This window comes from Danio rerio, chromosome 4 (genome assembly GCF_052040795.2).
Source record: "Danio rerio strain M-AB ecotype USA chromosome 4, GRCz13ab, whole genome shotgun sequence".
NCBI classification, from domain to species: domain Eukaryota; kingdom Metazoa; phylum Chordata; class Actinopteri; order Cypriniformes; family Danionidae; genus Danio; species Danio rerio.
In genome coordinates, this window is record NC_141024.2 from 63,743,354 (window position 1) to 63,757,083 (window position 13,730).

General features: G+C 33.7%; 4 protein-coding genes across 4 annotated transcripts in view; 1 reads left to right on the plus strand and 3 right to left on the minus strand.

Annotated features, from left to right (window-relative positions):
* LOC148682312 (uncharacterized) overlaps positions 1-13,581 on the minus strand; it is a 342,019-nt gene extending 328,438 nt beyond the window's left edge. The window contains exons 1-2 of the mRNA XM_088650645.1: positions 12,999-13,581; positions 12,814-12,919 (exon numbers count right to left, since the gene is read on the minus strand). The gene's annotated coding sequence lies outside the window, so the exon portion shown is untranslated. The remainder of the gene's footprint in view (positions 1-12,813; positions 12,920-12,998) is intronic.
* Positions 1-13,730, minus strand: part of LOC137487276 (uncharacterized protein K02A2.6-like) — a 252,759-nt gene that overhangs the window by 225,571 nt on the left and 13,458 nt on the right. The gene's annotated exons all lie outside the window — the stretch shown is intronic.
* LOC110439496 (uncharacterized) overlaps positions 1-13,730 on the minus strand; it is a 484,284-nt gene that overhangs the window by 60,860 nt on the left and 409,694 nt on the right. The window lies entirely within an intron of this gene.
* Positions 265-9,778, plus strand: LOC137489764 (uncharacterized). Its single transcript, XM_087250185.1, has 3 exons — positions 265-318; positions 670-819; positions 8,176-9,778. The coding sequence occupies exons 2-3, from the start codon at positions 735-737 to the stop codon at positions 9,237-9,239; spliced, it is 1,149 nt and encodes a 382-aa protein (XP_087106311.1). The 5' UTR covers positions 265-318; positions 670-734; the 3' UTR covers positions 9,240-9,778.

Consider the following 13,730-nt stretch of genomic DNA (forward strand, 5'->3'; position numbering starts at 1 on the left):
TGGATGCTTTTAAATCTAACTTAAAGACTTATTTTACTCTCTTTCCTTTGAGTGACAAATGCATGTTATTTTTTATTTGTATTTTAGTATTTTAAACATACATTTTTTTGTATTTTAATACTAGTTTTTTAGTTTTATTGTGTAGTTTATTTTATTGTAAAGTACTTTGGATCAACCACGGTTGTGTAAAATTGTGCTCTATAAATAAAGTTTGCCCTGCCTAGAGTGGCAAAAAAGCTAAACAAAAGACTTTTATTTTGGCGTGACGTGACGTCATCAGGCGGCGCCGCTACAGCGCGGTGATTCAACTGGAGAAAGGTTTGCTTTAAAAGTTTTACAGATATAACCCGATTTAAAGTTAAAGTTCTAAAGTTTTAGGGTATTTTTACGATGCTAAATTATGTTAATGCTGTTGGAAATATTATTTTAACCCTTTATACAACGTAGTACTATTTTATTCTCAGTAATCGAGGGCTTTTGTTTGAATAAAGTAACAGAAAAGTGTGTAATAAGTGTTTTAATGAAACGTTTTACCTGATTTATTTTTGTTAATTACTCTCATATAAAGAAACTGTTGAAGCAAGAGTTGAAGGGAAGTTATTTTGTTTCTGTTCATTGTTTTATTTATTTTAAACAGGACATTTTTATTGTTTTGTTCATTTTAAACAGGATAAAGTGTCCAAATACAGAGAAAAACTCCTGCTCAAGCGACTGATCTCCACACTGTTATAAAGATGGCGTTTATTAAAGAGGAGAGTGAAGATGTGAAGATTGAAGAAACATTTACAGTCAAACAGGAAGATCTGCAGGAACAAACAGGTTGATTTTCATTCTCAAAGACCAACTCAGTCATTTTATCCTCATTCAGATATATTTTAATAAGAATACTAAATTAATCCATTTTGCAACCCTGAGTGTGCTGCCTAGTTCTCCTAAATGCACATAAGCACTCATTGAAAGACAGAAATGAGTTTCTTTCTTGTTACTTGTTCTCATGTCTTTTGTCATTATTTTATGTATTATTAGTCTCCCATTTTCTGTACCTTCTTAAGGTTATTGCTTTTCTTGTTCTCCTGCTGTTTGTGAAGCGTCCTTGAACACAGGCGCTTTATAAAATAAATTAAAAAAGTTAAACTGAGCTGATGATATTTGACCTACAGTATTCTCCTAGTAGATATCAGCTATTACAGTGATGGTGTTGGCTTAGTACTTTCCATTTGCATACGTCAAGTCGATCACAATTCCCTTTTTTCATCAACTTCTTTATGAGTTTAAACTTGTTTCTAGTAGTTGTTACTAGTTCTCACAGATAATATCTGAGTTAGAAGTACATCATTATTACAATAACTAATTACCAGGGCTATTGTGTTTAAACAGGGTTTCCGCTGCGTCATAAAATGTCTTAAGATCCAAAATCAAACACAAAATTTAAAATCTTTAGCTAGAAATATCTAAAATACATATAAAAAATTATTTATTTATTTATTATTGTTTATATATATATATATATATATATATATATATATATATATATATATATATAGTTTATAATTTTTTTCATTTATTTTTTTATTTTTTTAATGAGGCAAATAAAAATCTTTTCCATCTAGACCATTGGAAAAATTCTTTAGCTTTATCCCTTTATGGGTCTAAAATTTCATTCATAATGGTCTTAAAAATGTCATAAAAAGAACCCTGCAGAAACCCTGGTTTACAGTTTGTCAAATGATGTGGATGCCCCCAATATTAAATATGCTGAATGAAATGGACACTACCAGGGGCGTTGCTAGGGTCGAAAGGGATAAGGGGCTTAGCCCCAAAGACCCCCCCCCCCCCCCCCCCCCCCCCCAAAAAAAAAAAAAACACAGTTTCATAAGTTGATCTACTATAATTTTAATATTAGGATTAGAGATGGTTTAATGATAAATATATGGTTTTTGAGTTGACAGTCTATAACAATAAATTGTGAAGCTTTGTGACTTGTAACACCAAAAAGGAAAAAAAAAAGATAAATTACCCACTTCTTATTTACTATTCTGTTATGAGCCATATCATGCCCCTTGAGCCTCCTATCTCCTCTCCTGATTTGTAGTTTCTGTTTGTGTTTTGAAAATAAAAATTTCTGCATGTTTTCAAATCTGAAAATATGATTTATTTTATTGACCAAGTTGTTATCCAATGTGATACAAAGCTACACACATGTTTATTTGGACAGAGTGATTAACTGAGGTGTATAACCTTGCAAAATATTGATATTTAATGGGCTTTTTAAAAAAACAATTGTATCAAAAATAGTACAAAAAATAAAGATTTAAATGCTAGAAATGTGTTAACTTCAAATTTCTTTAGGAGGGAGATTTTTAGTTTTCCTCAAAATAGGTTGATGTGGGCATTGTAGCACTTTGAATGCATGTAATGCCTGTTTCATTCACACTTGAGCAGAAATTCCATATATGCCTCACAAAAGTTGTAAAATATTCCAGGAAAACCCTAATATTATGGATAAAGGAATCCAGCTATTGCTGGAGTTGAATGAAAATAAGATCTGAATAAACATAAAAAAGGCTTAAACTGATCATTTACACGACTGTGACAATAAATGTAGATAAAGTCAGAATAATTTGCCCGCCATTTAATTTTTTTTCCTATTTTAAATATTTTCAAAATGATGTTTAACAGAGCAAGGACATTTTCACAGTATGTCTGATAATACTTTTTCTTCTAGAGAAAGTCTTATTTGTTTTATTTAGGCTAGAAAAAAAGCAGTTTTACATTTTTTAAAAACCATTTAAGGGTCAAAATAATTAGCCCCTTTAAGCTATATTTTTTTCCGATAGTCAGCATAAAAATCGTTATACAATGACTTGCCAAACTACCCTAACCTGCCTTTAAATGTCACTTTAAGCTGTATAGAAGTTTCTTTAAAAATGTCTAGTCAAGTACTTACTGTCATCATGGCAAAGAGAAAATAAATCAGTTATTAGAGATGAGCTAATAAAACTATTATGTTTAGAAATGTGTTAAAAAAATAAACAGGGTGGCCCGGGGGCATTAGGTATTTTCATAAGAAAGTCGATTTATAATCCGCTGCTAACTGACATAGCATGTTACTGTAGAATACAGCCATAAAATAATATGCTAGATACATGAACTCACTGTGATTTAACTATTACAGAAACAGATGTGACTGGCTATATCATATCTAGATAAAGATGTCTATATATATATATATATATATATATATATATATATATATATATATATATATATATATATATATATATATATAGAAAGCAAGTACAATTTAAATTTTTCTGACTAATTCGCATGTATTTACATTAATGTGCAGCACATTTTATTGATTACCTACAGTTATGTTATTTCACCAAAACTACACACATTTTCTGCTGTAAAAACAAATATTAAGCTTTATCTGTAACTTAGCTAGAACTATTCAGTTTTGCGAAACAGTTGTATTATTACCTCATCAGCTTCAGCTGCTCAAAATAATGAATGATGTGCAGTGGCGGAATATTTTTAAACCATGTGACAACAGAGCCACTCCCACCTGCCGGTAGAAACAGGTACTGCTGAATGGATTACTTTTTAAATACCCGACACAAACGCTGCTTTAGGTAGAATACGCGTGATATACACGTGTTAATTGTCAGAACTTTAATAACAAAATAAATGTTATACAAACTATTTTTATTTAAGTGCAACATATTCCAAAAGATCTGGGGCTTTTGACAATACATCAGGGGCTTAAGCCCCCAAAGCCCCCCCCCCCCTCGCAACGCCCCTGGACACTACAATAATTGTTATAAAACATTGTACAGTATTCTAAGCTATAAGATGTTGCTGTGGGATGACGTGAGACAAAACAAACTAAATATAGAGGAACAATAACGTTTGGCATTGCACTGACTACAACTGGCCAACAAACTAGTCTAAAAATGACTTTTTCTGCTTAAGAAATGGATTACAGCATGCTGATGATATGCAAACATTAGAGTGTGAAGTTCGTCAGTATTGACCAAATTCTTCATGTACCAGCAGGTGTCGCCATTGGAATCTTTTTGCTTGAGACTTTTTTTTAAAGAATTTATTTTTAGATCCTTAAAACAGGGTTATTCTGCTTAGGTATGGAAAGGTAACCGTTTTCAAGGTATACCACAGTACGACAGTATATGTAAGGTTTTTTTTTTTAACATTTTGTTATAAGTTTTTCAGGACAACAGTATCTCCAGCAAAAAAAGATATCCAAAGATGCCATTTTTTAAATTGTAAAGAAATCTGTGTTTTTGAAACGAAGGATTCATTTGAATGATTCAGCCTGACATGTTTACTGCTCCATAATACTTTCTCCGCGGTTTCACAAACAAGGTTTAAGGCTAGTCAAGATTAAATTGCATGTTTGAGCGGTCTCAACTCAAAATAACTTTCCGTGAGATAAAATACATCAGTGTATTTTTTTTCCTCCAGGTGCACACCAGTAATATATTTTACTAAGGCCATTTTTATAAATTTGGCTTAAATAGCCTAATTTAACTAAGGACTAATCCCAGCTTAATCTAAGCCCTGTTTGTGAAACTGAGCCTCAAAGTTTCTTAAAAGAAAATATATTGTGTTCAAAGGGAAAAAGTTCTTGTTTTTTTACCCAAAGATTAAAAAGAATATATTTTAGAGCAGTAATCACAATACAGTGAAACTGTGATATTTATATCCAAGCTTATCATACCGTCAGAATCTTATACTGCCCCATGCCTAATGCTGCTTGATGTTGCAAAGTCATATTTTCTCATTTTATTATTTTTCTTTGTATGTATAGTCATGAACACATTTGTTTTTAGAGCAAGTAGCCATTTATTATTCCAGGTCATTTCTCCAATAGGCAACTAAATTGGAGGTTCTAAAACAATAGCATATGAGATCAGGTCACTACTATGGCCCCATTTACACTAATGCGTTTTAGCATTTTTTTTATGCAATCGCATTCATCAAATTGGCTTAAACCATGTGTTCTTAAGTATGGCTATATTTCACAAGGATTCTGACAAAGCAACGTGAAGCAGGCGCTGTACAAAATTTGCGTTTAAGGAGGAAACACATCAAACTTAATAAATCATTTGAGCGGACATGGAATCATCTTAAAGGCAGACGAATGCAGATGTCTTGGACAGCTCGCAACATTATCTGGCACTTTCACTGAGTACATTTATATGTACTCAATGAGTTTATATAACTCAATGAGTTCCTAGGCCGCTCTGCTTACAGTTTCAACAATCAAACAATTATACTCTTTACACAAGTCCAGAAAGGGTGGGATCCAGGTAAACAGTTCTCATTGGTTACAACAGAAATAGACAATTCTAAATACATGCGTCAAAGAAACATAGTATCTGCTTCCAGATATGGATGGCCTTAGTGTGTGCGTCAAAAAAAAGCATTGTATCTGTCTCCAGATATGGATGGCAACCTGATGCCTAGAGGTGAGGTCGCCCTAAGTTATTAGCTAAACCAGGAAAACAATAGACACAAACGACCATTTGTGTTAAAGACTCAAGGATGTTTCTTGTACGTTCAGCTGTGTTATCAGGCTGGTTCAAGACTGTTTCCATCAACAGTCTGCTGCAATATCTTTACTACACACAGTCTATCTCCACACAAAAAGGAATTACATTAAAATTAATTATACTCAAAAACAGATCAATCAAACAGCTATAATATTATAGGCAATATCAGGACAACTAGAACAGGTGTCTTCTTCTCCTCTGTATGGGGAGAGAGAGAGAGATCTCCATGACCTATGACCTGGTTTGTGTGTTTCCTGAAAACAAAGTTAAAATAGACAGGCAAAAAGAGAAACAAGGACATAGAACATTCTTACAGTAAGCAGTTTTAACTTATTCATTAGTTAAAATCAATTCACAGTTAAATACTGAGAAACAGGATGATGAAAAGGATAAACGTTGGTCCATGATGAGACGGATTGGAAAGCAGAAATCCGAATCCTTCACTACCATGTAAACAGTTGTTCTTTTTTTTTTTTTATTACCTTAAAGGAACACCGAGTCACGAAATGCGGAGGTTTTTCTTTCCGTTCGGTATGTGGTATCAATTTCTATTACAGCAAAAGTCTGAAGATTAAAAATGAAACATACTAAATTAGATGAAATGCTGGAAAGCCTGGTAATGCAGCATTAATTTTTTTCATTAATTATTTTATACTGAAACGTTCCTTCTAAAAGTGCTTCCTTGGTCTTATGCATATTTCTTTGCATGACTACAACAGGAAGTATAACAGCAACTGCTTTCATTTTTTTTAAACATTTTATATATATATATCAAATTAAATGCATGAGTTAACGCTCTAATTTTGACAGCACTTTAAATAAACAATTGTTTTCAAATGGCAACAAATGTTTTTAAATAGAAAGCAGCAATTTGCAGCAGTTTTGAGAGCAAATAAAAAATCCCACTGCTTGTGTGTGCACGGCTCTTTGTGGCCATTATTTGAAACTTATTGTGCTGACGTTAAGTACATTTTGAATGTTACAGTATCCCTCCAATGCATTAAGACTTTTCCTTGCAAGCTACAATTTGCAGTGAGCGTGTATTCTCTCTCTTGCGCACAAGCAAATATTTCAATGTATTGTGACAAATATTTAACTTAACGTTAATAGGCCTAAATAATGACCTATATTTTAAAATCTGCAGTTTCCTGTCAGCCCTCTTTCTTGCTTTGTTTCAAGCCGTACTTTTTGATTGTTTAAATTATTATATATTTGAACTTATATTTGAATCAAATGCTATTCACTCGCTGTGAACATTGTGGTGTCTCATTTCAGAGCTCTTTCATTCATCGTAGTTGCCAAGGTAGCATACAACATAATCATAATGATGCATCTGTGCTTGACCTTCAGGGTTTCATGACAGTAACGTGCACGAGTAGTTATCTAGATTATTTCAGCTGAACTCAGATTAGTTACATCAAATGATCTTCAACTTACTGTTATGGAACCAATTAAAGTGTGGACATTTAGTTCGGCTCACTAAAGTCACTTTAATTCCCGCTTTTTTAAACCACTTTTATGAAACAGCCCCTAGGGGTTATAAAATAATCCTGGGTGTTCATTAACAGACGTTTCACATTGGTAAACATCGGGGTAACGCTTTTATTTGTATATTTACATTGTCACTGTTCCCGATTAGACAAACAGCAGGTAACCTTTTTAGATGGCATTTCTGCATCTTGTCGAGTATATAAAATGTCACCATATAGGTCTTCAGCTAAGCCTCCGGACATGCACAAAGGCAAGAAAACTGAGACAAAAGTACAAATGAATGAAAACAAGTAGCAAAGTATGTCATCTTGCCATATTCTCATCACTACAGTTAAAAGCAAATGTGGCATTTGCACAAGTTCATTGATTCATTTTCCTTTAGCTTCTCTTTATTCATTAGGGGTCACCACTGCGGAATGAACCACCAACTTATCCAGCATATGTTTTAAACAGCGGATGCCCTTCCAGCTGCAACCCAGTAGAGGGAAACATTTGCATAAGTTATATACAATAATGCAAACTCACAAATATAAGCTGAATTATCCGTAATTGCTATGAACATGCAGGATTTGTCTCAACCAGGTCTTCCAAGCATGTTAAAAATGTTGAGTGGAAGATACAAATGAGGGAACACAACAGGAGTAATCTAGACCGAGTGCATTTGATCATTTGCATTTAAAGCCACAGGCACAAAAAGAGCTGGGTTTTCCTCTGACCCCCAAAATGAAATATTCTGCAAGGTATATGATCTGATTTTGAGCTGAAACCCCAGACCCATTCTGGAAACATTAAAGACTTACTTTACATCCTGTAAAAAAAAGGTTCATAATAGGAACCCTTTAAAGGGATAGTTAACGCAGAAATGAAAATAGCCTCACCATTTACTCTTCCTCGTGTGGCTTTAAATCTTTGAGTTTCTTGATTCTGCTGAACACAAAAGAAGATATTGTGAAAAAATGCTGGCTTACTTTGTGTTCCAGAAGAAAGGAAATATTTAAAAGATGCAGAGTAAATGGTAAGGTCATTTTAATTTTTGGGTGAAAGATCCATTTCATGCTTGTCGCTTTGTGCCTTCATACTAAAGTTCACTTTTCTTTTTTTTTTTTAGACCTGATAGTGCTGAAAGAAGAGACTCAATGCAATAAAATGGAAGAGCAACACCAAGAAATAACAGCTGATGAAAAACCCACACTGACTGAAAAGACTTCATCACTCGGAAGACCTCGGAAATCCAAAACTGAGTGTAATTTTAGCAGTAAACAGCGTAGAAAGAGTTTCATTCAAAAGCGTAACCTTGGTGATCACATGAGAGTTCACACTAGGGAGAAACCTTACACTTGCGAACAGTGTGGAAAGAGCTTTGGTAAAAAGAGAAGCTTAAAGACCCACATGAGAATTCACACTGGAGAGAGGCCGTACACATGCCAACAGTGTGGAAAGAGTTTTAAGCAAATTGGCACCCTTAAAGGCCACATGAGAATTCACACTGGAGAGAGGCCGTACACATGCCAACAATGTGGAAAGAGTTTTAAGCAAAGTGCCACACTTAAAGGCCACATGAGAAGTCACACTGGAGAGAGGCCGTACACATGCCAACAGTGTGGACAAAGCTTCTATTATGCAGGAAACTTTGCAGCGCACAAGAGAATTCACACTGGAGAAAAGCCCTACACATGTCAACAGTGTGGAAAGAGTTTTAAGCAAAGTGGCACCCTTAAAGGCCACATTAGAACTCACAATGGAGGAAAAACACTGTGTGGTAAAAGTTTTGCTCAAAAACAAAAGCTTGACACCGACATGATGATCCACACTGGAGAGAAACCCTACACATGCACAGAGTGTGGTAAAAGTTTCACATGTAAAAGCTCACTCATTAACCACATGAAAACTCACACCAGAGAGAAGCTGTTTGCATGTAATCAGTGTGAAAAGAGCTTCACATGTAAAGCTAACCTCATGAACCACATGGATGGTCACTCTGGAATCATAGTGTTCATATGTGATCAGTGTGGAAAGAGTCTCACACGCAAAGACTACATTAAGCAACACATGAAGACTCACTCAAGAGAGGATCGTTTTAGATGCAGTGAGTGTGGAAAGAGCTTTAAACAAAAAATAAACCTCAGCGCTCACATGAAGCTTCACAATGCAGAGCAAAGTCCTCAACATTGAGACCTTCTCCACACAAACACGAGTATATTGAAAATGGCAGCTTTTTCATGTAGTTTGGCTGTTCATTGACATGAAGTTTATTTATAAACTACTTTCGAGAGGATCACATGCTTATTATTGTTCACGACTGGTCCAGCATTAGCTAAAACATGATTCACCAATCAGATGATTCCTGACTCCCTATAAATGACAAGAGATTCTTACCTCTTTTATCTTCATCGTTATCTTTTAGACTCCCTAAAGCCCTGTTCAGACTACACAATGCCATTTGTCAGTTACGACAGATGAGATTTGTGTCAGATTATGAGATTTTGACTTGATCAAATCTTGATGTGCTGTGGATAACAAATGAAGACTTTGGTTTCAAAACACTACACATATATTTTGATGGACTAATCTCAGAAAAGAAACAAGTTTTCTTCATGAAGACAATTAAACTTAAAAGAAGAAATTAAACTTTCAATAGACAACTGCTTGCCTTTAAATATACGTTCATGTGAAACTCCAACATTACTACAAATAAATCATTGTATGGGAAACCCAGTGTCACCATTGTGAATGAGAACATGAGTGATTTGTTAGCTTACATGCTAATTTCAGTACTCAAATGCAAATCTAAATGTATTTACGTGCATTTCTTTTTGTTTTTTAAGGGATAAAACAAAAAAAAATTTCATCTTATTAAAAAAATATCAGGCCGAATATTCCCATTATTCTGATAAGTAGCCCAAACTGTGAACAAATGTAGATTTGAACTACTGCGCACATGTCCACGCAGACCCACTGATGAGCGTTTACACAAGACACAGTCAAAACAAATGCAGAATGAAAACTTTTACAAATCCTGAATCAAGGAGCAGAGCTGATGTAGACTGGGTTGTTATGAATGGGTTATATGCACAGAAGTGTTGTTCAGCCACAGAAATCTTCTGACGAACAAGTTATGTGACTATTTACAGTTTCATAAGGGACCTTTTACAGCATCGATAATTCATTCATTCATTTTCTTGTCAGCTTATTCCCTTTATTAATCCGGGGTCGCCACAGCGGAATGAACAGCCAACTTATCCAGCAAGTTTTTACGCAGCAGATGCCCTTGCAGCCGCAACCCATCTCCGGGAAACATCCACACACACATTCACACACACACTCATACACTACGGACAATTTGGCTCACCCAATTCACCTTTACCACATGTCTTTGGACTGTGGAAGAAACCGGAGCACAGGAAACCCCATGCAAAGGCAGGGAGAACATGCAAACTCCACACAGAAACGCCAACTGAGCCGAGGTTCGAACCAGCGACCTTCTTGCTATGAGGCAACAGCACTACATACTGCTCCACTGTCTCACTTCCTATCATTTAAAAAAATGTTTGCTCCCTTCTGTACTCCTTTCTCTTTTCTGCTCTGATCTGGATGTCCTAAAACAGGTATATGTTTTATTATCCAACATTATTGAAACATTTAATAGATCAGTGAGTTATAAAACAGGTTCATTACTTGAAATGTTGTGTAAAGCTGTTGTGCTGCACTATATTTTGAGTGTGTTTTAGGATTATTTATTTATTTAATAAAACATTGAGTTGATAACCCATTTGAATGTCTTTATTATAGAGGTACATTTTACCTTCTCTGAAACAGTAATTGTTATTAAGTAAATTATATGAATAAACTATGATTTAAAAAGATATTTTTAACCGAATAAGTAGCTGTTAAATTTAAATGTGAGGTATTTTTTACCCAATTAATATACGTATTTAATAACTTTTTACTTCAGGTAGTTAATACTCAAAATATGGGATTAAATCTACCCAACCAAAGTCTGTGAAAATTGTTACCTCAGATTTATTGGGTAAATTCTATAGATTAGTTTTTACAGTGAGGGTTGACACAATTTGAGGTTTGTTTCCTGTTTTTCTGCTTGCAGATTATTTGTAAAAAGTGCAGGCCCTTACAAAAATAGCCTACAGGAATCCTGCAGAATTTTTTTTTCTTTGTTTTTCTGCAGGAATCTGCTGGTATCTGGTAGGAATTATAAAATCCTGCAGGACAAATTGACAATATGTGCAGACAATTCCTACAGGTTTTAGAATCATGCAGTACTTTTTACAGGAATCCTGAATTATATTTTTTTCCCTACAGGAAAGCGGCTGTCCTGCAGGAATTATAAAGTCCTGTAGGACACATTGACGATATGTGCAGGAATTTCTTACAGGCTTTACAATGGTTCCAAGCAAGTGACAAATCCTGCAGAATTTTATAATTCCTGCAGGACTTGCATTAGTTATTTGTTGTGATTGGAATGACAGAAAGAAATTCTGTCACTTGTTGTTGATAGCAGTACAATATGAGTTCTAACAGATAAGCAATACAACAAACAAGCAAAAAATAAGAAAATAAATGCATAAATAAATTAAAGTATACGAATAGATTATAGGCAATTATAAAAATCAACCATTACATTAAACCATTCAAGTTATGCAAACAAACAAGCTGTACACTTTTACATTTCATTTCTATAGGTTTTTTTTTTTCATTTATTAAAAATGTCAATCTCTCATCTTTTTGGTTGGATGCAAAAAAAAAAAAAACCTGCAAGACCTGAGGTAGACACATGTTAAACGATGTTTATGTAACTCATGTTATGAGTTCAACAGAATGTCTCCCTCTTTCTTTTAAAATGTTTGTTGCTGTTATCCCTGATTCTCTGTCTTTTTGACCTGAGGAACCTATTTTATTATGTGTCCATTGACACAGCTGGAACTGGTGCCTCTTAAACTCTATAGTTCATTTTTATCCTTTAAAAAGAAGTGGGTTGGGATTAGTCTTAGTGTGATGGGTAAACATAATGTGTTTTCTGCAATGTTAGAGTAAATTTAATTAGTAAATTATTATAAACATTTAATAAACATTTAAAAAAATAAGATATAAAAGCAAAATCAGACACTGCTGCCAATATTGTATTGGTCTATGTTATACAAGTATAATAATTACAATATTTTAAGTTAATAATGACTAATATATGTGTGTGGGTGTATTATTTGGCAAAATGCACTTGAGTAGACACATTAAAACAAACATTCTTTATAGACTTTTTTCTATAAGAAAATAAATTCATTGTTTGTGGAATAGTTGTGTTTTAATAAATCAGCTTTACAGGTTCATACAGATAGTTTATCACACTTAAAAAGACGCTTGTTTTTGCCACCTAGTGGCATAACAGTGTGGTTTGCATTATAAATGGTAAAATTAATCATTCAGAAAAAAGATTTGAATCATTGAGAACTGAATTGCTTCACGTTGCCGATTCGAATGCTTGTCAGTCAACTGTCACCAACCGTCTTCTGAAGGTAAAGTACTTTTCTTAAGTTATTTTATTGTTAAAGTGCTCTAATTACTGCTCGGTTTTAACGTTAAATCAGTAAATTGCTTTGTAACATCAAAACAAATGCTTATTTTATTTTTAAAGTCGAGATCATATTAGTAATAACTAGCACATTGCTAACATAATATATCCAGAACCTACCAATTTATACCTGTTAACATTATATTGTTAACTTACTTAACTTACCTTCCAGAAACCCCTGAAGAGATGGAGGAGGAATTAGCTAACCCGTCCAAGCGGATAAGGACAGCAAAAATCCTCAACCAGGATGAAGAATAGGACGAGAAAGGAACTGAAAAAGAAAAAGGAGCTCTGAAAGAGAAAAACGTAACGTATTTATAAAAATCTTATTCTAAACCTCTGAATGTTACCTCATAGATTGCTGTGGTCTTCGTCTTCTTACTGAAACTTCTGCTTGTCAAATGAATCACTGGCAGTTCATATTAATCACTCAAATCACTCCAGTTTGTTATCTATCTGACAATGAATCAGATTATGGAGTCATTTTAGTAAAAGTCACGTCACTAATCGGTTTATTCGAACACTTTGCGTGCACGCTCTTCAGTTAGTATACAGAGTTTTAATTCTCATTGTACGAATAATTTTTTAAAAATATTTTAAATCGTTTTACGACATTAATTACCTTTAAAGTATTAACACTCATACATTTTGAATTCAGCTCGATTTATTTGTTAAAACTTTAAATATATTAAAATACAGGATATATAAATATTAAAGCAAAACCATCCATCGTGAACTATGATCTTTCATATGTTTGACCATATAAGTCATTGATCCATTATCATGAATTGCTAGCAATTTAAAGAATTCAAACTTTTGTTAAAAGCATTGCTTAGAATATATTATACAATTATCAAGTATTAAAAAAGTCTTCTAATGTCTAATCTTGCTTAGCATGGTTCCAAACTTGTATGTCTTTTTCCCATGAGGTTTCCCTCTACCTTTGTATATTTGACATTAAGCATTTATTTAAAAAAAAGAAAGCTGGTGATTTTTTAGAATTCTGTACAGTTCATTAATTACATTTCTATCAATGATTTGTAGAAAACATTAAGGTTTTAAAAACCCTTCTAAAAATTCTA